Raw genomic sequence first — 24804 nt, forward strand, 5'->3', positions numbered from 1 at the left:
TTAAGGTTACTTTAATAAAAGTAAGGTTGCGCTATAAACACCATTACAGTTACTGCATATAGATATATAACCTACATAAAAAGTCTACCCATTTGTAAGTGCCTTGCATTACTTATCTTGTACTGATCCTGAGTTATATTCACAAATCTGCTGGTTACTATTGGACACAGTCAACAACTGTGTAGACAGACACATCTGATCTATAATATGGTGGAGAAATAATATTTCCTACATAAAATCACCAGACTCAGCTGCTGATACTGAGACATTTATGTGACAAAGGATGCTGAAGATTTCAGCTCTGAAGCCAGCAGAATTGCAGCTCTGATGTGTAATAACTCAAAATCTATACATGATAAGAAATATTGTTCTCAAAGTGACATTTTTATGTGGATTAATTCTATATATAAAGCTCTGTTCACATAGGTGCTGTCATGGATTTCCTTTATAGATGTAAGAAGCGGCACCTGTACACATTGCCAAATATTTTATCTGAATAATTAACACATGACTGTTCTAATACACTTGGTATTAGTACAAATAGCATGGTGCGAAATGACACAATACTTGAAGGGGTTGGTCTGGAACTGAAGCAGGAGGCCAGGGGAAGGATAAAAAAAAAAAAAAAATCATGGTGACGTGTCATCAGAGCTCCACTGTCCACCACCAGTGTCCATTCCGTCTCATCCTGGAAGTCCTGTACCTCTTATGACCAATGAGACCAATCAGTGGCCTCAGCAGTCACTGGTAAGGAACCAGTGACTTATGTGAGTGACATCACCGGTCCCTTTCCAGGAAACGTGGAGACGACTGATTGCTCACAGGAGTCACAGAAGGTACAGGACTTTCAGCAACATGGCGCCGGCACGAGACTGAATGGACACCAGAAGGAGCCAACAAAGCACTAGGAACCATTGAGTATGCTTTTATTTTTAGTTTAAAATTCCCAAACCTCCATTGGTATGCTGCTCCAATTCATGGACAACACCATTAAAAGGGGTTTCCCATGAACAAAACCATTTACATTTGTAGACCAGCTAAGATCACATCTGTGCCGGAGTCCACCGCAGAAACTGCCAAAAATCGTCAGAGAAAAGTCCTGAACAGGGGATATTTCTATCTGCCGATTTTGGTGTAAAAATGGCGGACACCATGCTGAAACCATTAGAATAAATGGGGTCTGTTGGTGTCTGCGTCACGGCTGTTTTAGCAGTCTGGTTCTCCGCTGTTTGGGTTCACCTGCAGTCTCGAACAGCAAAGAGCCCGATACAGATGTGAACCTAGCCTCATTGGTTCATGGGAAACCCTCTTAAAAAACAGTTTAAAATTCTTTATACAGATGGCTCTTGCTACATGTCAGATATAGGAGCCATAACTGTTGTGATCCATTTTTTAACACATACCAATAGATTGTGATGGATACCAGTGACTTGTTTTGGTATAGAGCTGGGAGGACTGTGCTACGCTTGCTGCCAAAAATACAGGAAATCCAGATAGACAGACTTGTGTGTACAGAGCCGGTACTGTAAAATGGCTTCCAATGGTGAACAGACCTCAGCAAGGTGATTCTTGAAATCATATTGTTTGGGATTAAAGGCTCACACAGGTCAGATGGAAGGCTATCACTTAATAAGTAACTTAGTGACTAACAGCCTCACCACATTTTTCTCTTTGCATTGTAGGATTATCCCCAGAAAATCTCCTGTTTGCCAGCTTTCACCTGGCCTGGAATGAAATGTTATTACATGTTACCCGTATGTGCAATGTCTGATCAAATGCTAAAAATAAGAAGATTTCTGTCCTCCCCCCCATCACCATCTTAGCTGTCAGGCAACATTACACATTGTAAACAAGGGCATACATCATGGAATTGACAATCTTGGTTGAATACACATTGGAGAACCAAAAACACATGGAGAATTAGGAACACATTAGTAGGAAAGATGAGCAAAAGTTTGTTTTCAGGAAACTGGATTACTCCCGTCTTAAAATCAATTTATGATGTCAAATAATAAGCAGATAATGGGAAACAGGACCGGCACTGGGTTCTAATTAACAGGTTGTGGAGTGCAATGTAACGGAAGGCAGCCAAGATGCTGTGAATGAAAGATCTCCTTCATCGAGGGCACTTTAAGGACAAAAGTAACTAACAAGATTTGGGGAAAAAGAGTATCACTCTTGGTAAAAGGCATCTGGTATTGGGGCTTACTTTCAATTAAAGAGAACCTTTCACCAACTCCGACTCTATATCCTTCAATAGGCGCTGCCTCACTGATTCTGGTACAATTAGAATTTTTTCTTTAGCCCCCATCAGTCCTGAGTAACCATAGATGTCCGTTTTAGCAAAATTATGCTGTGTACTGTCAGGTGGGAGGTCCCTGTCTTTCAGTTCCAGCCTAGGACCACCCAATTGACAGTAGAGAGACCCATACACCCACTGCTCTCCTCAAATGCCTGACACAAGGCCCCCATTTTTATGATTGGAGAAGGTTCTAGCAATGGAAACCCCAGTGATGTTAACAGGTTAAACTTGCTGATTCTAAGATAACTCCTTTAAGGATAGGCTCATTGGTGATGTGAAGTTGTGCCAAAAAATTGTGGTCTTGGGCTGACTTCAGACATATCCAATACCATGTAGGAAATTTTCTCTGCCTTACCAGATGGACTGAAACTTTTTTTCTCAGAAACAACTGAAGGAGTGGTTGACATTTTATCATGATTCCTAAACAACTTAATTCTGTGGATCCCCATCCCACCCCTATAATAGCAATTATTTTATTGAATACTTTCGATCTAAAGTATTCTATTTCTATTCCTATACAGGCTATCTGTCTGATTGATACTGGTCCCACTTCTAGGACCCACACCTATCTCCAGAAAATGGCTCCTCTGACCCCACCATGCCTGAGGCAGCTACACCTACTTAGCTGTTTCTATTTACTCCCATAAAAGTGAATGGATATGGCCGGGCACAGACACAGCCTCAGGAGGGATGGGTGTCAAAAGGACTCCCTTTTTGGGGAATAAACCATAGAATGGGAATAACCCATTAATCCAATTTTTCTATGATCTCCCAATTTTCCAGAAAATTTCATACATATTGATGGCGCTTAAAGTGAGTATATACCTAGGGCCCATTGGCTTAATGTTGTAGTAGTAAGGACTATGGTAGGACATGTTAGACACTATATGTGAAATAAATGCTATGTGAGAATAGCAGTGACCGACATTCACTACTGGTAAGTATTCAGGAGCTTTGAAGCAGGACTAAGGGGCCTACAGATAAGTCAGAGTATACGTGGGGGAATGAAGACAACGTATACCTCCAGGGTCTACGAGATAAGATATAAACAGGGCCTAAGAGAGACATGAAATACCCTCATGTGAATGTACCGCCATCCCTTGTGTTACCTGCTCCTGTAATGGTCAATGTTGAAGCTTTCAATCTTGCACTTGACTTTAGTGTAGACATCCTGGACATCCACAGATGCATTGAGGTCCTCCAGCTCGCTGACAACACAGAGCTCTGCAAAAACACGAATCCAAGTCAGACAGGAAGAGAAGATGGAGCCGGACTCATACAGGTGTAATGTATCATGTATAGCGTCATACTTGTGCCTTTACAAGTAGGGTCAGCCGCAAACAGCTTTATGGTGATTTTGGGTAACATCCACTGCATCCACAGACTGACTCGGCCACTCGATACCCCAATGTTACTTGTGGTCTGTTCCAGGGTAACAGAGTCTGAGAATGGGGACTCAGCGGCTTGTAGAGAATCGCCCTGGGGAGAAAAATAAGCAATTGTAAACTGGAGGATGAAACGTATAGGATAAGAGATCCAGAGACAAATAGTAAATGATACAGATCATATCTCAGACAAGGTAAACGGCTTACATGGCAGTAAATGACAGTAAATAATATGTATGTCAATCGCCACTGGTTATGCTTAAAAAATTTAGTGGATTACAAAAGATTTAGTGACCCAACATTAACCTGGGTTTTTGGATTAATGGATCTACAAGAGAATATAGCTGACCATATACCCTCATCTTTCATTGGTAGAAATGGTCAATTTCAGACGATAAGCAGACAAGAAGATACCGAGATTGTGTGTTTGTGACGGCCAAAAGGCAGAACGGCTATGCTGGATATTTTTGGTCAGTGGTCAACCAAAAATATGGCATTAGGCATGATCGACTGCTATGGTCCCATCATCAGCTAATTCTGTGTTTTTGTGATCTAAACTGTCTGCCAATCTGCCGATCTTAGTTGTTGATGTTGATTGTCTGTATGTCTGAAGGATTCCACCATTGATAGAACGGCCACCAAAAAAATGACTGTGTATGGGCAGCTTATAGTCAAGTCTTAGCTATATTCTTATAAGCTAGTGTCTATCCCGCACAGAGTACACCTGAAATCACAGACAAAGGCCAGCAAGTGGAATTTTGTTTGGTAAGAAGAAAAGAAGGGATACCTGACGGACCCAATTATAGTCAATGGGGTCTTTTGGGATCCATTGCTGCCTACTACTAAACAGACTGTCTTTACTGTTTAATCTATATGGATCAAACGTAGATGTCAATACACTTTACATGGGTGTAAGACTATGTACCCAAAAATTCCTCTTGCACTTAGTCACAAAACTGAAGATGTGATTTTAATGTAGGGGGCCTGTTACACTGCACACAACATCATCATGTTATAGAGCAGGGGGAGCTGAGCAGATTAGTATACAGGGGTGGGTGAGGGAAAAGCTTCAGTTTAACTTGTATTTTATTCATTTAAAGGCATTGTCCAAGAATTAGTAATTACAAGCCTATCCTTAGTGGTATAGTGGTCAGGCGCCAGTACTTCAGCAAAGGGAGCTACGCTATACTATAGGCTCTCAGCCACTAAAGAGGAACCAGAGATAACTGCTTCGCGTCCCGTGTTTTGTACAACACGGGCACTGGAGGGGGCCCAGTACAGCTGACCAGCGCCTGTCGGACCCCCAACAATCCTAATCTAGGGATAGAATGTAAATGACTAATCCTTTACAATCCCTTTAAACTTAAGCACATTTTTGCATTGGAATCCAGTGGGCGGTCCTGACTGATGGAAAACTTTGCATGTGTATGGAGAAGGTCAATCAATCATAAAATCACTCCGCCCACTGGACTCCTAAGCCCAGAATGAGCAGGGATTTTAGGTAATAAGTTACAATTTATAATGAAACTTCTCCCTCAAAACTTGTATCATCTATCTCTATAAACACGTCGTACAGAAAGAGGCGACGACAATCTGTAACCTTAACCTAGGTGCTGTATATACTATAGACACCTGGCTGGGAACGCAAATAACCCCGTATTTACCCAAGTCATTCAGCCTCATTATCTAGCTCTAAACTGTGTATACTAAGCCGACACTTGGAGTCTAAAAAATACTACAATGTATTTACTGAAGTCACTCAGCATGATAAACGGGATCGTGGCGCGGCGCTATTATAGCCGTCCTCCTACTTCTAACCCCCGACCACATGAAGTGCTGTAATATTCACATGGCAGCGCGGGTGGTCTGCCGAGCGCTTGCATCAGACTGGTAAGCGCTGTATACTTTGAAAGCAATTACAATGTTAAAGACTGGAATAAACACACTTAAAAGATGCCACTTGGAAAAGTTCAACATAAAAGACAAAGGAGTGGGAACTATTAACTAGTTGAGTGTCAGAAAGTGGAAAAGGTCAAAGCCAATTGTAACAGCGGAGATCATAAATCATTAGTTATGTTATTGCTCAGCGGCTCCTGAAACTGTATGGCCTGCAATTTAGGGAAATCTGACGAAAATATTGGTAATTTTCTATGTAGGAAAAACATATCTGATATCATTGGAGAGGAGGGGTTGTGGGTATTTTTTTGTTTTACAAGTGATTTTATAGGAAATTTTACTTTAGCTTTTAGCTATTTGAGCGTTATTCTCACGATAATTCTTTTACATAAGGTTGACGGTTTTGTAGGGGCAGATCAGCAGCTGTTTATTGTTGGCAAGGGGACGGAGAGATGTGAGGGGCGCAAAATAATAGTGATACGTATCAAATATCTGTTGTACTATTACTAATACGGGGCAATAGCTCAGGGCATGTATCATACAGCAGTATATTCCCATAACAGCACCAGGTACATGTATCAGACCCCCAAGTATGATGTATCAACAACTTCTGGGCCTGAATGCGACTACACCCCACTGCACCACCAAATTACATCCCCGACAAGCAGGTTTTTCAGGAGCTGTAGACTGTATTAAGCAGCTGCAAAAATAAAAAAATATATATGAATAGCGCCATCATATTCCGCAGCGCTTTACAGGCATTGTGGTCACTGTCCCATATAGGGCTCACAATCTAAGTTCCCTATCAGTATGTCTTTGGAGTGTTGGAAGAAACCTACGCAAACACTGCCATTTATGTCAAATGCAAACAAGCGCTTTGGAGCAATAAGAAGACATTGGAAATGATCACAGATATTGCACTGCCAGTGACTGTAGACACACAGCGACCCAACAGGTTGAATTTCTGTAAATTGTAAGGTCACACTGCGACCACATTCACGATTAAGTGCAGTGTAGTCGAGCGACATTACGATCTTATGTCTTACAACGATATAATATCCTGTAGTCCTAGCCAAGGATGAAGTAGTTTCACAATAATTAGTAAAAAAATAATTATGTGGAAAGGAAGGAAACTCTCTGTATCTTTGAAAAAGGGGTACTGCAGCAGCTAAAGTGTTTATTACACATAATAAAGTACCCTATACTATAAATTATCAAGATAATTAGTAGGCATGTTGGACTACCAGGACCCATGTAAAAGCACCCAGTCTGCAGCTTCATGCTTTAATATGGTCACAGCTGTTATTCTTACAATTTACAGTAGGGGGTGCATTATCCTGAATATAATAGAATACTTGAAGGGTCTATGTGGGATTCCAAATCTGGTATGCACGCAGAAGCTATTGGTTGGGCCTGGTACTTGAATGGGACTGAGCTGCAATACCAAACACAGCCTATAGGAAGGAGTGGCGCGTTTCTTGGGATACTAATCACCATTTTAACTTTGCCTGAAACTGAATGATGAACAATAAGCGGCGATCCCCCACCCGAAAATTCAGCAGCCTTGATTTTTTTCCCCTTGTGTCATTTAGCAAGTTTACATAAATGTGTCATTTATTTCTATGTCATATAATCAAATATTAGTAAAAAAGAATAAAGTTTCCATATTGCTATGGATATTGCTGAGCCCGAGATTCCCTACATCCTCGCTCTTCTCGCTCCTTCACTTTCCCACACCTTCTCACGCCAAGTCCTAAGATAAACAATTCCATTCTTTCACCGATGCTTTGCAAATTGGTCCAAATACAAAGTTTATTTTTTTAGCCAAAATTTATCTTTGAGCATCAGGAAGAACTAAACACATAAGGTCTTCATCCTTGGCCCGCCTCAAGGCCCCTAGATGATCGTAGCTCTTGGCCACACTGGTGCTATATCTTATCAAAATAACTTCAGCTTCTTGTTCAATCACCAAGTGTCCCGCAGGACTAAACACTTCTACCACTGTTTAGGCCTATATAAACAGTAACAAGTGGTGTGTTGTAGTCTGAATTACCTTTGCTCTCCGGCTCCTAATCTCAGCCTGGTAAGGAGAAGAAAAAATGATTAACTCTTTTTTAGCTTTCATGTAGGAGAAGTACCCCGACCATACCCCCCTCCTCCTCCGACATACCCCCCTCCTGCTCCGACATACCCCCACACGCCACCCAGACTGAAATGAATGTAGGAAGCTATGGAGCTCTCCCATAAGCACACACAGGAGTTCAATGCTCACCATAAACTTGTCAGCGAGAAAAGAATTACTCACAGCTCGAAATATAAATCATCTACGGATATTGTAAGCAAATGCCTCCTTTTCCAGTTTAATGTAAACAAGTGGTCAGATGGATTCCCTGCCCCCTACTTCAAGACCCCCCCCACCCAAAAAAAAATCATTTAAAAGTTCACTACACTTGAAAGAAGACTTTGATAAATAATCAGAGAGTTTCCAAGCTCGCAGAACAGAGGATGCCTTCTATGCAAAACATACAAAGTTCACAAATCCATAAATATGGCCTGGAGAAACTTAGCTCTGTTTGACAGCGCTCAAGGCTTTAAAAGCAAATCGGAGGAAGACTCCTCGGCGGATGTACTGTACGTGTCTGAACGGCCTGTACAATCCATATGGGCGAGTTACCCAGGGCCCCCCAAGTCTTGCCGGTCGCACAAACATTGTAACTGGTGTTACAGACGCTGTCCTTCACTTTTAATCTCTGACAGACAACGTAAGAGTTAGAAATATTTATTCCCGGATCCCACCAACAAAGACTGATAAACTGTTCAAGGCCTGGACATAAATTACCAATGACAGTCGGGGAAGGAGAGGAGAAGGTAAAATAAACAAGGAAACCGTCCTGAGATGGAGACACTTAATAAAAATGGAAAGAGATACAAAAAAATGCACCAGAAATAAATAAACATCTTTAAGGGGTTAAAATCCTAAGAACAGCTGCAAATGGAATAAAAAAAACAAAAAAACAACAACAACAAAAAATGATATTACGTTGGGTTCACATTAGTGTTGGCCATCCTATCGTTGTAGTAAGACGGACCACTATAATGGCAGACAGTTATGGAGTCCGATGGACCCCAATAACTAAAATAAGATCCAATATGATACGTTGGGCGTTTGTTCTTTAAAGCGAAAACGGGCAGATGAAAAAGTCAAATTTGGCAAAGTTCGGATGTACACTGCGTCACAATCTCCAAAAGGAGAATCCCAACACAGATGTGAACGTAGCCTAAGGCCCTAGTCACATCTGCATTCAGGTTTCTGGTTGGGGAATCCACTTGAGGACCCCTGAACAGAAACCTATACACATTAAGAAGCAGTTACCTGGGAAACCCGCTGACCCTACAGACTATAATGAGGTCCGGGCATTGTCCACTTGGTTTGCACACAAAACATGTGGAGAGAAGAAGTCATGGAAGCAGTACTATTCTCTCCGCACGTTTCTCATCGCGTGTTTCCTGAAGGTAACCACTCTTTAATGCGTATAGGTGATGTGAACCAGGCCTTAACCTCTTCTTTTCCCTGTGATTCAGCACTGATCATTGGATCCTCAGCGTATTTGTTGATCAGCAATCGTATGACCAGTGTAGCCAATCAGTAGCCAAAGTGGCAATCATATGACCTATACAGCCAATCAACTGGCATCACCGCTCTATGGCTGCAGTAATGCGCCACGTGACTGCTGCAGCAAACATATGCTGCTCACTTAGGGCTAGTTCACATGGGGCTAGTGACTGCATATTTTGGTCCTGATTTTGGGCAGGAAGCTGCGTCAGAATACGACCAATGTGTACCTGCCGCGACTGTCACAGCTTCCAACACTTGCAGCTTCCCATTCCGGAGTAGGCCCAAATGAATGGTCCTAGTACAGAGGGTGTTGTCACAAGGCGGACGCCGGGGCTGAATCAGCCGCGGAATACGCCTGAAGAAAGGGCAGCTCGCTTCTTTTTTTCCGTGAGCGGGAACACACCCCTCAGGGAAAAAAGAACGTTAGCGGTCTACATAGACCTCTATTGTGAGGGGGCGGATTTTGAGGTGGATTTGGTATCAAAATCCGACCCCTCTTGCCCCGTGTGAACAAACCCTTATATGCAAAGACTGGAAAGAATGGAATAGTGTCATGGCTGCAAAGCCAAAGAAATGAAGAATCAAGTAGGTAAAGAGGAAAAATAACACAAACAAAAAAAAACAATTCAATCGCAAACAAATGTAAGCCATAGAAATGCCACTACAATAGGAAAATAACACAAATAATAATAAGATTTAATTTTGTAAAATGCTGCTGAATATGTTGGTGCTATATAATTAAGATTTATTATTTATTATTATTATTATTATTATTATTATTATTATTATTATTATTTTTATTATTATTAACATGATCTATTGTTTCAAAGATTTAATAAAATTAAAAAATAGTGAAAACAAGAAATCTAAATAAATGAGGTTTATTTCAATCTTATAAGAAAAATAAGCCCAAGATAAAAATAAAATGAAAAAAAGAAAATTCTATGATTCTAGTTGACCATATTAAATTTGATAAAATATTTAGCTGCAAAAACCCTTTAAAGGTGTCGTTTCAGAGCCGGCGGGAAAATCTTTTTCTAATGTAGACGGCTAATAATAGTTTTTTAAAAAAATGATAAAATATATTAAATTTATATTAATTATATTAATTTAATATATATAGTTATACTAAATAAATTGGATAAAATAAGTTCAATTACAGAATTAGAAAATTGTATTCTGTATTTCACATAGGGAGCTATATATTAATGCAACATGTTCACATTTAAGGAGCTGGGAGTTATGATCTCGGTGCTTTTACTCCCTGCATTTTCTACATATGTAGGAAAGAGACAAGAAACAGAACAGAAATGTGAACTAAATGGGGGTGAAAATTAACACAAGAGGAAAGAAAAGGAAAAACCTATGAGCCGCACATGGTGTTGACACAGGCTGGCTCCTTTCATGTTTTTAATGCTGTCAGTTATCTGAATGCTCAGCGTGCGTGACTATTGGGTGGCCAGAAGACGGACAGAAAGAAAATAGACTGGGATATATTTACTTTCTCTAACCGTTTTATCATACCCTCTATGTTATACATGTTGAAAGCATAGATCTTAATTATAGGCATTTTTACTGGGCTTTGTTCAATAATTCAGAATTTTCACCATAGTATATATATATATATATATATATATATATATATATATATATATATATATACATATATTTTTTTTTTTTAAATGTTTTTTACAACATTTTGCCACATTGTTTAAACGATAACCGACAAGTTTGTCTGTTTATTGGGGTCATCGGCGATCACAAAAAGGGGGCAATAAATACTCCCAAATGCGTTCTATAAACAGCCTAGGTGTTGGTGTAAGAAAACCTGATAAACTGCTCACAATAGGGATCCTCAACAATTTTCTGATCCCTATTGTAACATTGCTATTCCCTATTGTAACAGGGAACCTTCGGCTCTCCAGCTGCTGTGAAACTACAACTCCCAACATGCTCCATTCACTTCCATGGGAGTTCCAAGAAAAGCAGAGCAAGTATGCATGCTGGGAGTTGTAGTTTGGCAACAGCTGGAGAGCCGTATGTTCCCTACGCGTGGCCTATAGGGACGTTCAAATTAACCCTACATTCACAGCACGGTAGGTCTTCGCAGGCCTATGACCGATTCAAGAGAATCTGTCACCACTTGTAACACATGTGCTTGTACTCTCCAAGAGATAGCAGTTCTGGAGAGTCCTTTCCGATAACTGCTCGGGCACTGTACAAGGATCCATAAAGAGGAGGTGAACTTTATAAAGCTGAGTTCACACTAGCATCAGTGTCCGACAGCTAGCGTCTGATGCTAATGTCCGCGCAAGAGTTTAGCATCGGACACTAGCTGCATCCGTTATAATTAGCATTATTTGAAATGAAGGGGCAGCACGGTGGCTCAGTCGTTAGCACTGCAGCCTTGCAGTGCTGGAGTCCTGGGTTCGAATCCCACCAGGAACAACATCTGCAAGGAGTTTGTATGTTCTCCCCGTGTTTGTGTGGATTTCCTCGGATTCTACAAAAGACATACTGATAGGAAAAAATGTACAATGTGATCCCAATATGGGGCTCAGAGTCTACATGTAGGATTTAGCTGTCTGCTTAAAAAATCGGATATCTTTGTAAACCCACACTTAAGAACACCCATGGACATTAAAGAACACTGCATGATGTCCCATTTAAAATAATGCAAATTGTAACGGACGCCGCTAGTGTCTGATGCTAAAATCTTCCACGGACATTAGCTGCGGACACTAGCTGTCAGACACCGACGTTAGTGTGAACGCTCCCTAAGCAGCAGAGACCATACAAAGTGCAAAAACATTGAATGGTTCCTTTATTAAAGGGCATGTCCACTTTTGTAACCAACATCTTGTTGGAGCTCAAATGCACCTAAAATATACAGAGCTTCCATTTAGTCATATAGCTCAACACAGGAGCTGCAGGCATATTAAAATAGTCCAACACTTTTAATAACATTACTTGCAAAGTTGCTCCAATTTCTATTATATTCGCACTGGAACAACCAACGTAAAATTAGTTGTAAGGGTAGACAATATGCTCCAATGCGACATAGTACAAGTCCTGTCAGACACAAGTATTAGCACTGTTCAGTCAATAAGCCTTCCACTTTCAGACTAATCATGAGGGTCAGAGATCCAGCCAACATTGCCTGAGGCTCCATTTATGACCCTGAATCTTTACTAGTAAGTGATGATTAAAATAGCGCTACGAGGATTGTATTAGCTTTTAGTGAACTTTTTCCAATTACTTTCAGGGCAGAAAACTGCTGATAAATCCAGATCAGGTATTCAGATTGCAATGTTAGCTTCCAGTTTAATCTGTTGCAGAATATTTACACTTATTATAGATTCTTAATATTTTGGTCCAGATACTGATAAGAATTTATAATTCCAAGAAGAATGATAATTATATAACCATCTTAGAGGTGACATCTGTTGTCTTGATCGGTTGCCAATGTATGCGACGTGAATGCAGGAACTTTCTATGGTCAGGGACTTGTCAGAAACTCAGGCCATGATGTCCTTATTATGGTCGGGTTATCTTCTCATACATGTAGTGTCCTCCTGATAACCAGCCATGATGTCCTTATTGTGGTCGGGTTATCTTCTCATACATGTAGTGTCCTCCTGATAACCAGCCATGATGTCCTTATTGTGTCCAGGTTATCTTCTCATACATGTAGTGTCCTCCTGATAACCAGCCATGATGTCCTTATTGTGGTCGGGTTATCTTCTCATACATGTCGTGTCCTTTTGATAACCAGACATGATGTCCTTATTGTAGACAGGTTATCAGGTAGAGACACTACATATATGAGAAGATACCTGGACACAATAAGGAACTAATCAATGGATTTCTGACCCTAGAAAGTTCCTGCATTCATGGTCGTATCCATTAACGACTGATCAAGACTAGAGATGAGCGAGTATATTCGATCGAATACCTCCCCTCCATAGACATTGGTGTTAAAAAAAAAAAAAAAAAAAAAAAAAAAGTGCATGGGGAGGTTGGAGGGGAAACAAATATTTCCCGCCTTTCCACGTGCTATTCGACTGAATACACCAGTAACTATACAAATGGAGGTGTTTGATCGAACACTATATGCTCATCTCTAATCAAGACAAGAGATGTCACCACTAAGATGGACACCCGTGGTTACCCGTTGACCCCGTTATAGTCTATGGGGTCCATGGGTAACCACTTTATAAGCAGACTGAGTTTCCACTTAAGCGAACCCAAAGAACGGAAACCCCAATGTAGGTGTGAACCTAGCATAAGATGGTTAGAGGAAAATCTACAACTCTGGAAAATTTTTAATTACTTATATTTGCAAAAATATTTAATTGTAAAGGAAAGCTTCCATCATGAAAAGGCAGTGTAACGTGCAGGATGAATGGAGCAGATTGGTATAAAGTTTTGTTGGAAAATATTCAGTATAACTTGTCATTTGTTTCTCTGCACCGTCCAGTGGGCTCGTAACAGTGCCTGACAGCCTTCCCTCTATGACTATATGTACAGAGATAGCTGTCAATCACTGTTAGGACCACCTGACTCCTTCCTTGCATTAAAAATAATAGTAATATTTGGGAAACTAGACCCCCGACAGGTTCCCTTTAAATATGGGCTCCCAGAAATCCTTGATAGTTGTAGGTTAAAGTCTGCACTAAGACGTGCGGCTCATATAAAGGCAGACAATGAGATCAAAAATGAATTTTCCCTTACTCCTAAATGCACGTTAATGTTTGGCTGACATTCCCCCGCTCAGCACCCACATCACAATGACTTTGATCTTCCCATTACTTGGTCAAATTACTGTTCTCTTTCAAACTCACGAATAGACTTGACATTTATGGACTTCAACATACTGTTAGAAATTTGTATTGGAAATGACATTGTAAACTATACAGACATACTAATGTTCTGTTCCATGGCCAGTAATCCATGCTCGTGCTCATTCACATGGTTATATACCATTGCCAGCAATGTGCCACTGTCTGGAGATCTCCCCATAATCCAGATATTTTGGCCCGCTATTTCAAGTAAGAAGACAGGCCCTATGCCATATAAATGTCCATAGAAAGCGGAGGTAAACTATTATTAAGTACCCTATTAATATTTTGGCGTGAACACATCCTCTTTCAGAACCCTCATCTAGTATAAGCCACACCAAAAACTGGCGACAAATCACGTAGTTTGCTCTAGAGCAGGGGTAGGGAACCTTCGGCTCTCCAGCTGCTGTGAAACTACAACTCCCAACATGCTCCATTCACTTCCATGGGAGATCCAAGAACAGCAGAGTAAGTATGCATGCTGGGAGTTGTAGTTTTGCAACAGCTGGAGAGCCGTACATTCCCTACCCCTGCTCTAGAGGAATCCTCTAGTGCAGCCCACCGATGGTGCAATGCTAAAAAGGGATTGTGTCATTACATCCACAGAATAGGAGATAATAGGAGATAAGTATTGTATTACCAGGGTGTCCAAACCACCACTGATCAGGTGGTGCTACATTCAGTTCTATCAGGGTTCCAAGACTGCAACTCCAAGAGTTGTCCTTAGAGGCGCAACGCCTTAAAGCATAACTAAACTTTCAGACAACTTTTTCTGGCAATATTTGTCTCATTAATACATTTTGTAATATAATTTATTAACAAAGTTTGTCTCCTGTCTGTGAAATCCTGCATTTTTCACGCTTTCTCTTGTTTCTGTATGGAGAGCTGTTCCTGCCTCTCACTGAATGTTACTGTATAAGGATTGAGTGGCTGTGTAAGATGGAGAGAAAAGTGAGGGTGGGGGAGGGTGACTTCAAACAGTTATATCTTGGACAATATAGAACCTACAAACTTGCTTTTGGTGTCATATGAAAGCGGAGATTTCTCTTCTTTGACATGAAACTAAGGCAGTGACTATGATGTGTCTATAGTCTATTGCAGTGCACTAACTATATTATTTCCAGATATCACTGATTGAAAAACAGTCAAGATTAGGGTATTTATACGCAGTTGTATAATATATATGATCTAAAACTCTCAATTACAATTCTGTTTTCAACAAGTGGTATCTCTGGAAATAATTCAGATAGCAACCTTAGTGTCATGAAAGAAGAGAATCTCCTCTGTCATAGGACACCAAAAGCAAGTGTGTACGTTTGATATTGTCACAGCCTGTACATGCAGATGGAAATGAATACATAGGTAAAGCACAGAGCTTTCAGATTTAGTGTTCACTGGACCCCTATCCCTGCTGCAAGGAGTTGCAATGAGCACTGAGCTAGAGTCAGCACTAGAGGCAGAGCCTGCAGGCAACTCCGTGGGAATGGGACTGGGTGAATATGTTATTTCTAAATGTATTATATAGTGTGATGGGCCACTGAGGGAGCAGTACATTGTATAGGGACTAATCCAGGGGCGTTTCACCATGTTATAGACCTCTGGGGGGACACTATATTGTATGGGGCCACTGGGGAACATTATATTTTATGTGGGCCATGTGGGAAGCATAGTACTTAGTGTCCCCCACCAAGGGTATATTATATTGTGTGGTTGGATCCAAGGAGATATCATCACTTTGTGCTATACATAAAGGGGCTTGATGGGAATGGGAGGGTTTAAAGGGAACATGGGCAGGCTTAAAGAGGACCTGACACGTCCTCTGACACCAGCAGTATTATATGTCATGGGTACTGTCAGTTTTGCTGGTATACACCTGGGTGATGGAGATATTGGTGCCTTTACTTTCAGCACTGATATCCCTTGACTGTCAGAAGAGCGGGCCTTATGCTCAGCGTCATCTATCGATATATAATACCGCTGGTGTCAGAGGTTGTGAAAGGTCATCATTAGCCCAAAACACAACTGTGTGCAATGTAATCTTATCCATCTTTGTATCCTCTGAATGTGGGGAGGCATGTAAGTGTTGGCGATGAGGAGGGGGCCATTCATGAAACCTTTGCACTGGGCCCACCAATGCGTTGTACTTGTTTTATACTTATACACCTTCCATATAAATACACAACATGCCGATCTACAATAAATATTAATCTACACGCAACAATCATTCTATGCTGGAGCTTTCATGTAACAAATTCCATTTTTGGAAGCCCTGCTCGGAATAAGGAAACAAGTCATATTAATATAAAAAGAGGATGAGGATTGTTCGTTGATCGTTGGATTGTTTGAAGCTTTGGATGGGATACGTCCATCTGTGAATCATTATTGGTACCAGCAGAGATGGCCGGGCACACTGCTCATTGATTCCTCACCTATTATGCTGTAATGTTGCAGGAGACAAAGGAAGATGAGAGCTGATTGTCTGGGCATTATAGTATAAATAATTCTATCCTAATTCATTGCAGCTTTCCAGTAGAGAGTAAAGTAATGATTTATGTAGTATCTGCTCCACGTTTTCAAAAGTCAATAGGTTAATGTCTGGATACATCTCCCTTTATTAACATGATGCAAACAGTGTCCTGAAATGGGCAGAAACGCAATGATTGGAACCAAACCGCTCTGTACCCAATCATTTAATACAAGAAACACATGTTGCACAGTGCTGCCCCCTGCCTTGGGCACAGCGGCATTGCCTCATTAGAAGCTGAAGGTGGAAACTGCTCTGACCTGGTGCTCACTCCAAATTTAGGTATTTTTCTACTAGAAACTAAGACTTTTTTGTGCTTTCTCTTAGAGGTGCACATCATAATGCGTATTCCCTCCAAATGAACGTGGCAACATGTGACTATAAAGGCAGCCATTGTCAAAAAAATCCCTCAAAAAACTATACAGACCATAAAATAAATCAGTATGCAACAATTTGTACTAATAATGAGATGATATTGAGTACAGGTGTAAGATCTATAAAACCAGTAGAGGCTAACCCCTTGTTCATATCTGTGTTTGGTAATAGGGACCCCTCCAAACGGAATACCAAACGCAATTGTAAGCGCTGTGCACTGAAAGCATTGACACAATCGACACAAAGACCTCGCACCTATCAGCTGATCTGACTAGGTGCTAGAAGCTACTGCCGTAGAGGGAGCCATGAGCAGTTCAGCTACTGTTCAAGTAATAGGGTCAGAGCTCCCCTAACCCAGAACCAATGTTATATAGTGGACACAAGTGCACCTCTGCACAGCTGTTTCCAAACCCATCCACAGCACTAGGACAAGGTCCCAGCTCCCCAAGGCAGCCAGGTCAGCGCAGAGTCTGGGTGTTGGACCCCTACAGATCAGACGGATAGGTCATCAGTATGAAAAACCCAGTAACACGTCAATGTGAATATAGACCAGAGCAAATTCTTATGTTAAAGATGGGCTTTACTCATAGGATTAGCATTGTACCGCTAAGTACAGGTCTGTTTCTGGCAGCATAAAAATAGTACATTAAGATCAACGACCTCCTATTCTGAGTCAGGAAAGAGAATGTAAGTGCAAAGAAATAAAACTTTATGTATGTAATTTGTGTGCGGTACTAAAGTTTACAACAAACAATAAAGCAAAGAAACAGTAAAAGCGGAGTACAATAGCAGCAGAGAGGAGCTGCGGGCTGTGACACCGCACTGTAAATGTCACAACTCATCAATAGTGATCCGTCAGGAAATATATCAGACAACTAACAATAAATACATCTAGAATATATATAGGCTAGCTAATATTATATCCCATCATAAGTATATAGCAGTGTCAATAACTACACACAGAATGGCTGCTTTAAAACAAGAATATTTTGTTGAAGACGCCTGCTTGGTAGTGGCAAGAATAGGGTTGAGCCGATCTTGACTTTTCAGGATCGATTTTAAAATCCGATTTCCGATCATTTTTCATTCGAACCCGATCTCGATCCCAATTCCGATCCCAATGCAAGTCAATGGGATTTTTTAATTAATCGGAGATCGGATTTTAAAAGCAATCCTATTCACTATACAGCATGGAATCTAAGAATTGTTAGAATCCACGCTGTGTAGTGAATCACTAAAGTAGCCAGAGGATTTTTTTTTAATCCTCTGGCTACTTAGTCCCCCCTGGTGTCCACTTACCTCCAGAGATGGCTGGTCCGGTGCCCGGTGCCTTCCTTCTTCTTTGCTTCGCTGCCGCTCCACACTGCTCCCTGCCCCCTCCCTGCCAGGTTAGGAGAGTGTGGGCGGGTTAGGAGAGTGTGGGTGGGTATTGGGAGGGGAGACGTCACGTCTCCCCGCCCTGTACCCGCCCACACTCAGCCACAAGCCCCGCCTACCTAGCGCTTTAAACACTAACCTGGGAGGCGGGGCAGTGAGGCAAGAAGAAGGAGGGCACCGGAGCAGCCATCTCTAGAGGTAAGTAGCTGCTAGAGATGTTTAGTTTAGCCTCCCATTCCAATGAATGGAGGCAGCCGGCGTGCAGGGGGTTAAGGCTGTGTGCCGGCTGTTTCCATTCATTCCTATGGAACTGCAGCGGAGCCTTCACACTGAGTATACAGCGTATACTCAGTGTGAAGTCTAAGCAAAGCATTGTGGGAAAAGATCACCGATCTCGATCCCACATAAAAAGATCATGTTCGGAATTCCGATGGCGATCGTGAAATTTTCGCTCAACCCTAGGCAAGAAGCATGAACGCCCCAAATCACTTCAGGGTTATAACTGGAAATGTTTAATAAACACTTATTACAGCTTTGTCTATTTTTGCAACAATTTCATCGCTTGGAGATTTCTTATGTTGGAGGCTTTTTAACCCATTGATTTCAATGTGTTCCGCGCGGAAAACGGAACCCAATGAAGTCAATGGGAGTCTTTTTTTTTTTTATCAGCGCTGATTCGGCCGAGAGTTATCGTGGCAGAATCAGTGCCATGTGAATGCCCCCTTTCTCTTAGAGGCGCTGGACAGTAACCACAGGTGGAGACTACAGGTGTTCTCATAGAGGTTCTGAGATCCTGCACATGTAGTAAAAAGTTGTGCCTGTGGCAGGGAACTTGTTCGCTTAATACCATGTTCCCAAATCACGTGCAGACACAATATTGCTAGGAAATCTCAATGTGGCGTGTCAACTCCGATTTCTATGTTTTACAAGGACAGAAGAAAAAAAACTTTGGAAATTCCAGAGTGCACAAAAATAGTCCTCAGTCATTTTTATTGTAATCGGAGAAAGAACACAGAACAAAAAAAAAATAATATATAGATATACTGAAAGAAAAAACAATTTCCTAATCTAGTATGTAACATCAATTTTCCACTGCCTGGGAACAAACATGTGGGATTCTTATTGACAATCTGGTAGAAATATGTTCGCTTCTCTTAGAAAAATGATTGTTTTTACATTTGCTTTCTAGTCTCATGGTGTTGTATTAAATTGCACCAGCTCATTTTTCAATTGCCAAAAGCAATTTCCCAAACACTTTGCCCCACCCTATGCTCGATCTTCTGCCAGGTTACTACAAGGCTGCGGCCAAATTAAGCAGCCCTGAGCAGAAAACATCTCTCCAGCTTCTCTGCTTTCCAGAAGTGGTCAGGAATGAAGGAAAAGGTAGACGCGAGCGAATGGACTTAAGTAACTCGAGACAAGCATACCTGGCTTAATACATTGCACCTGACTGGATAGGGGCCATTTGTAGAGTGGATTGCACATTACGAGGTCTTGGTGGATGTATGAACATATGGAAAGAGTTGTAAGTATGAACTGTAGTACTGGTTTGCTCACACTAGGGGGCTCCAATTAGACTGAACCATGGTTGTAAGTATTGTTAAGGTGCACTGCCTATTCACATTGCCTTTAAGAAAAAAGTAAAGGGGTAATTTTTTACAATGCTAGAAATGAAGCAGGTCTCAGGCTTCAGTGACTCGAACATCAAAACCATATTACTGTCTCCTATCCTATACTGTCTACTGTCCTTATCCATTTTAGAAAAGTCCATTTTGTTAGAGGGGTTTCTCACCATACGTTGGGACCCCAAGTGATCAGCTGCAATCTGTAGGGAAAGTTAGAAACAAGAGTTCCTTCTCCCTGTAGTGCCCCCCCCCCCCACCCCACCCCAGGGGAGTAACAATATTACATAGTTGCCAATGAAATCAAAGGGCTATCTCTGTAATGCATGGACCTGCTGAGTCCTCCTGAGAGAAATAGATGAAGGCACTGAAAAGGAGATGAAGTAGGTTTTTCCTAAGTCAGGCAAGCCATTTGTAATTTGGTGAAGTTTATTATCACAGTGGGGCTCCTCCTAACTTATGGCTATCATGTTGGGCTACTCTTATCTTTGACATAAAAAGGGAATCTGTCACCTGAACCAACATATCACCCCAGTCCTACAGATAGGTAGGTTAGGGTCACCTGAATCAAACAGTGTTTTCCCTTTGTGAATCAATACTTATGTTTCTGATCTGAGATATTGCTGATTAATATGTAAATGAGCTCTTTGGATCAATCAGGACATTGCCAGTGCTCCAATTGGAAAACACTGACCCTGATCTAATAAACTAATGTATCTGGGTTGATATTCTGGGTTCTAGTGGCACTGCTTGTGATTCCTGCCTAACAATTATTCTTGGTATCTAGCCATTATCATACAAAACAAGACCAAGAAGATATTACAGCAACCACATAGGGAGTTTCTCCTCCTCCTCCTCAAATTGCACAAGAGCTCCCGGGCTCTACTCAGGGCATAGACATGAAACAAAGAAGCAACTCCATCAGCAATTGAAACAAACGGAGATTCTTTAATGCAGTCCAAGACACACCATGAATTGACTCTTGCAGGAGCCTTTGTCAAGTGCACTTGACAAAGACCCCTGTGAGAGTCGATATGTGGTGTGTCTTGGACTCCATGAAAGAATCTCTATTCATTTTCAAGATGCTGGAACAGTGTCTTAGTCATTATTACAGTGAGCAATACATGTACTACAGCCAAGATATCAGTATAGACCAGTCTTTCTCAAAGTGGGCGATAACGCCCCCTTGTGGGCGCTGGAGGCCTATAGGGGGGCAGTAAAGGGCACAGAGAAGATTGGGGGGCGTTGAAGCGGTTTAGGGGGGCGATGGCTAATTTAAAGGGGTGGTATCATAACAATGATTCTATCTATACTGCTTGTTAATGTGGATTTAAGACTTTTCCTAAATACACTGCTTCAGCAAAACGGCTTTGTTTGTCCACTATCTTACTTTATTCACTTCATTATGGACACTAGCACCTGGCCCCCTGCTCATTGCTGAGGGAGCCACATAACATAGCTCCCTGCTGTGTGGGGGCTGAGTGTACGGAGCCAGCCTGTGTCTGCACCACACATACACATCACCTAGCTCCCTGCTGTGAGATAGAGGGGGGGAGGGGGGGGGGAATAAGTGCTGCTTTCTTATATAAAGCAGTCTAAATCCTACTGGGCTAAAGGACCTGGTCTCTCTGTTCACTAGGATAAAGCTTTATTATATAGAGCAGGCTGCTAGTGGACAGAGGAGCCAGGTCCTTTAGGAAACTCCGTAAAAGGTAAATCCAAGTCTACAGGACCTTTTGATGACATCACAGGCCCTTCAGTCATCCCATAGGATCACGCTATGTGGTGGGCAGAGCTTCACATTAGATTACGGTAGTTTTAAAATTAAAATTGAAATGTTTGTTTTAATAACATGAATAAAAGTTTTCCTAATATTACAAAATGGTGTTTTACATTACCCTCATCAGAAAGTCTTATTTTCACATGACACACATAATTTAATTATTAACATAATGACTGCGATTGTGATTCTTAAGATGTAGTAAAGTAAAAAAAAAAATTTTTTGGGGGGGGCGCTAGAAAATAATTAATTCTCGAAGTGGGCGGTAGACAAAATAAGTTTGAGAACCTCTGGTATAGACAGTGAAATAGTAATGTACATATGTGGATTAATACTCTTAATTGGACACAGGTAACCAAAAATACTAAGTAACTATAAGATGATGTTGCTATATTTACTCAAAAGAACCTAGATCTTGGAATGTACTTCATTCGCTTCCCTTGGGATGTTATGGAGGCTATTTCTGGAGCTCATTCACATTCAATATGGACACCATTATTGCAGCTCCCCGAAGTGCAGGCACTAAGTTTTACCAAAACTGCTCAACTAAATGGATCTCAAAGATTATAATACTGATAGCCTATAATTAGCAAAGTCAGTTGATGTTTGACGGGTGGGGGCTACTCCTAGTATCTCTGTTGATCCTCATCATGAAGATGCTAGGGGACTCCAGCAAACGCTGCATGTATGAGCTCCTTTATTCAGCTGACTGGTGGGGATATCAAGAGACTGATGGTCTATCCCAAGGCCTAAGTTATACAGTATCAGAAAATGCCTTGTCCCACCAACAATGTTGGTCTATTAGATTTGCTTTTCCAAAGCCTAGAAATGATGACATTGTTCATTCCAAAAAAACAAAAACGGATTCAACTGGGAAATGGATAAACATCATTTTTGGGACATTAGAAGTAACATGACATCACTCATTCTTAGACTTGTCATGTATCCCTCACACAGCTGGAAACAACTTTACCTGACTGCATTTCGCTGCAGTGTTTGGCTGGCCCCGACTATGGAAAAGGTGCAGCTAATGTGGGAATTGAGGTCCGAATAATGAGACAATCTTCCTGGCCTCAGACTACAGGCTGGTGAATCATAAATGGGGAAGTTTTCGGTCTCAGGAGGAAACATATGACTGCACATTTCTGCTTCCATTCAACCTGAGGTAATCTCTCATGCCGAGTTTGGTCTTTTTGACACAAAGCTACATCACTCAGTGCGGCAAACCCATCATCACAAGTCATGTCTAGTAAACGTGTCCCACCTACACTGAGTGGTTATGGAAAGTTTGTCGACTCAGTATTTCAATCATGTGGATTTATCGGTGTTACATTTCCAGATTGTCGAAATGAGGATATTTCCACTTACACAAAGTCACCCCAAAACTTAATCACAAAAACCATGGCATAAAACACATGTATGGCAGCCGAGGTCTACAATATGTGTTACAACTAAAAAAGCAACTTGAACTGTGGGAAAATTTCAGGCAAATATACAGTACAGACCAAAAGTTTGGACACATCTTCTCATTCAAAGAGTTTTCTGTATTTTCATGACTATGAAAATTGTAGATTCACACTGAAGGCATCAAAACTATGAAGTAACATGTGGAATTATATACTTAAAGGCATGCTGCTTCCACTACGGCTACTGCGCATGCGCCCAGGCCATTTTTTTTTAGCAATGTCAGTTCGCGAGCGCCGGAGGAAGACGGGACCCGAGGACATCGCAGGAGGAGGAGGCGTGGATGAAGAAGACGGCGGACCCTGAATGCCCGCCCACCGTGCACGATGGGTAAGTAGATCACATTCTGTTTCAGGGTATTATTTTAAAACTGGGGGGTAGTTTAATATAATCACTTTTTTGTTAAAGGGGCTCTATCAGCAAAATCATGCTGATAGAGCCCCTTTAACAAAAAAAAGTGTGACAACTGGAAATCTGTCTTATATTCTCGGTTCTTCAAAGTAGCCGCCTTTTGCTTTGATTCCTGCTTTGCATACTCTTGGCATTCTCTTGATGAGCTTCAAGAGGTAGTCACTGGAAATGGTTTTCACTTCACAGGTGTGCCCTGTCAGGTGTAATAAGTGGGATTTCTTGCCTTATAAATGGGGTTGGGACCATCAGCTGTGTTGTGCAGAAGTCAGGTGGATACACAGCTGATAGTCCTACTGAATAGACTGTTAGAATTTGTATTATGGCAAGAAACAAGCAGCTAAGTAAAGAAAAATAAGTGGCCATCATTACTTTAAGAAATGAAGGTCAGTCAAGTCCGAAAATTTGGTAAAACTTTGAATGTGTCCCCAAGTGCAGTTGCAAAAACCATAAAGCGCTACAAAGAAACTGGCTCACATGAGGACCGCCCCAGGAAAGGAAGACCAAGAGTCACCTCTGCTGCGGAGGATAAGTTCATCCGAGTCACCAGCCTCAGAAATCACAGATTAACAGCAGCTCAGATTAGAGACCAGGTCAATGCCACAAAGAGTTCTAGCAGCAGACACATCTCATTCTCTACAACAACTGGTAAGAGGAGACTTTGTACAGCAGGCCTTCATGGTAAAATAGCTGCTAGAAAACCACTGCTAAGGACAGGCAACAAGCAGAAGAGAACACAAGGAATGGACACTAGACCAGTGGAAATCTGTGCTTTGGTCTGATGAGTCTTAATTTAAGATCTTTGGTTCCAACCACCGTGTCTTTGTGCGATGCAGAAAAGGTGATACATGCTTGGTTCCCACCGTGAAGCATGGATGAGGAGCTGTGATGGTGTGTGTGGGCTTTGCTGGTGACACTGTTGAGGATTTATTCAAAATTGAAGGCATACTGACCCAGCATGGCTACCACAGCATCTTGCAGCGGCATGCTATTCCATCCGGTTTGCGTTTAGTTGGACCATCATTTATTTTTCAACAGGACAATGATCTCAAACACCTCCAGGCTGTGTAAGGGCTATTTGACTGAGAAGGAGAGTAATGGGGTGCTATGCCAGATGACCTGGCCTCCACAGTCACCAGACCTGAACCCAATCGAGATGGTTTGGGGTGAGCTGGACCGCAGAGTGAAGGCAAAAGGGCCTACAAGTGCTAAGC

The 24804-nt window shown here is 41.5% G+C and overlaps 1 protein-coding gene across 1 annotated transcript in view; it reads right to left on the reverse strand.

Moving 5' to 3' along the window:
- Positions 1-24804, reverse strand: part of VPS13B (vacuolar protein sorting 13 homolog B) — a 705368-nt gene that overhangs the window by 281308 nt on the left and 399256 nt on the right. Inside the window, exons 26-27 of the mRNA XM_075270303.1 lie at positions 3613-3781; positions 3412-3526 (exon numbers count right to left, since the gene is read on the reverse strand). Of these exons, the coding sequence (XP_075126404.1) occupies positions 3412-3526; positions 3613-3781 (284 nt within the window). The remainder of the gene's footprint in view (positions 1-3411; positions 3527-3612; positions 3782-24804) is intronic.

Source organism: Leptodactylus fuscus, chromosome 4 (assembly GCF_031893055.1).
Source record: "Leptodactylus fuscus isolate aLepFus1 chromosome 4, aLepFus1.hap2, whole genome shotgun sequence".
In the NCBI taxonomy this organism is placed as follows: Eukaryota; Metazoa; Chordata; class Amphibia; order Anura; family Leptodactylidae; genus Leptodactylus; species Leptodactylus fuscus.